At 64.6% G+C, this 727-nt stretch overlaps 1 protein-coding gene across 1 annotated transcript in view; it reads left to right on the plus strand.

The window, feature by feature from the left end:
* Positions 1–6: 6 nt before the first annotated feature.
* Positions 7–727, plus strand: part of LOC104283709 (hemoglobin subunit alpha-A) — a 2045-nt gene continuing 1324 nt past the window's right edge. Inside the window, exons 1-2 of the mRNA XM_009881921.1 lie at positions 7–60; positions 224–428. Coding sequence (XP_009880223.1) covers positions 225–428 — 204 coding nt within the window. The 5' untranslated portion in view covers positions 7–60; position 224. The remainder of the gene's footprint in view (positions 61–223; positions 429–727) is intronic.

Genomic DNA, 727 nt, shown 5'->3' on the forward strand with positions numbered 1-727 from the left:
GGGCGTCTTCGCCAAAATCGGCGGCCATGCCGAGGAGTACGGCGCCGAGACCCTGGAGAGGTACGTGTCCATCCCCGTCGTCGTCCCCTCTCCTGCCTGTCCCCGACTCCCTCCCGCCTGCCCCCATCCTCTCCCCATCCACAACTGTCCCTGTTCTATGTGACCCCGTCCCTGTCTCACCTGTCCCCATCCCCATCCGTCCCTGACCCTCTCTGTCCCCCAGGATGTTCGCCACCTACCCCCAGACCAAGACCTACTTCCCCCACTTCGACCTGCAACATGGCTCCGCTCAGGTCAAGGGGCACGGCAAGAAGGTGGCAGCTGCCCTGGTCGAGGCTGCCAACCACATCGATGACATCGCGAGTGCCCTCTCCAAGCTCAGCGACCTCCACGCCCAAAAGCTCCGCGTGGACCCCGTCAACTTCAAAGTGAGCACCCGGGAAGGGGTGACCAGCCCGGCTCCCCTCCTGCACCCCCCTGGCCACCCCCTCGCCTCACCCCCTTTGCTCACCATCTCCTCTTGCCTTTCAGCTGCTGAGCCAATGCTTCCTGGTGGTGGTGGCCATCCACCACCCCTCTGTCCTGACCCCGGAGGTCCACGCTTCCCTGGACAAGTTCCTGTGCGCCGTGGGCAACGTGCTGACTGCCAAGTACCGTTAAGACGGCACCACGGCTAGAGCTGGGCCCAACCCACTGCCAGCCCGCCGACAGCCAGCAGCCAAAAGAT

Source organism: Charadrius vociferus, unplaced genomic scaffold (genome assembly GCF_000708025.1).
Source record: "Charadrius vociferus isolate BGI_N301 unplaced genomic scaffold, ASM70802v2 scaffold593, whole genome shotgun sequence".
In the NCBI taxonomy this organism is placed as follows: domain Eukaryota; kingdom Metazoa; phylum Chordata; class Aves; order Charadriiformes; family Charadriidae; genus Charadrius; species Charadrius vociferus.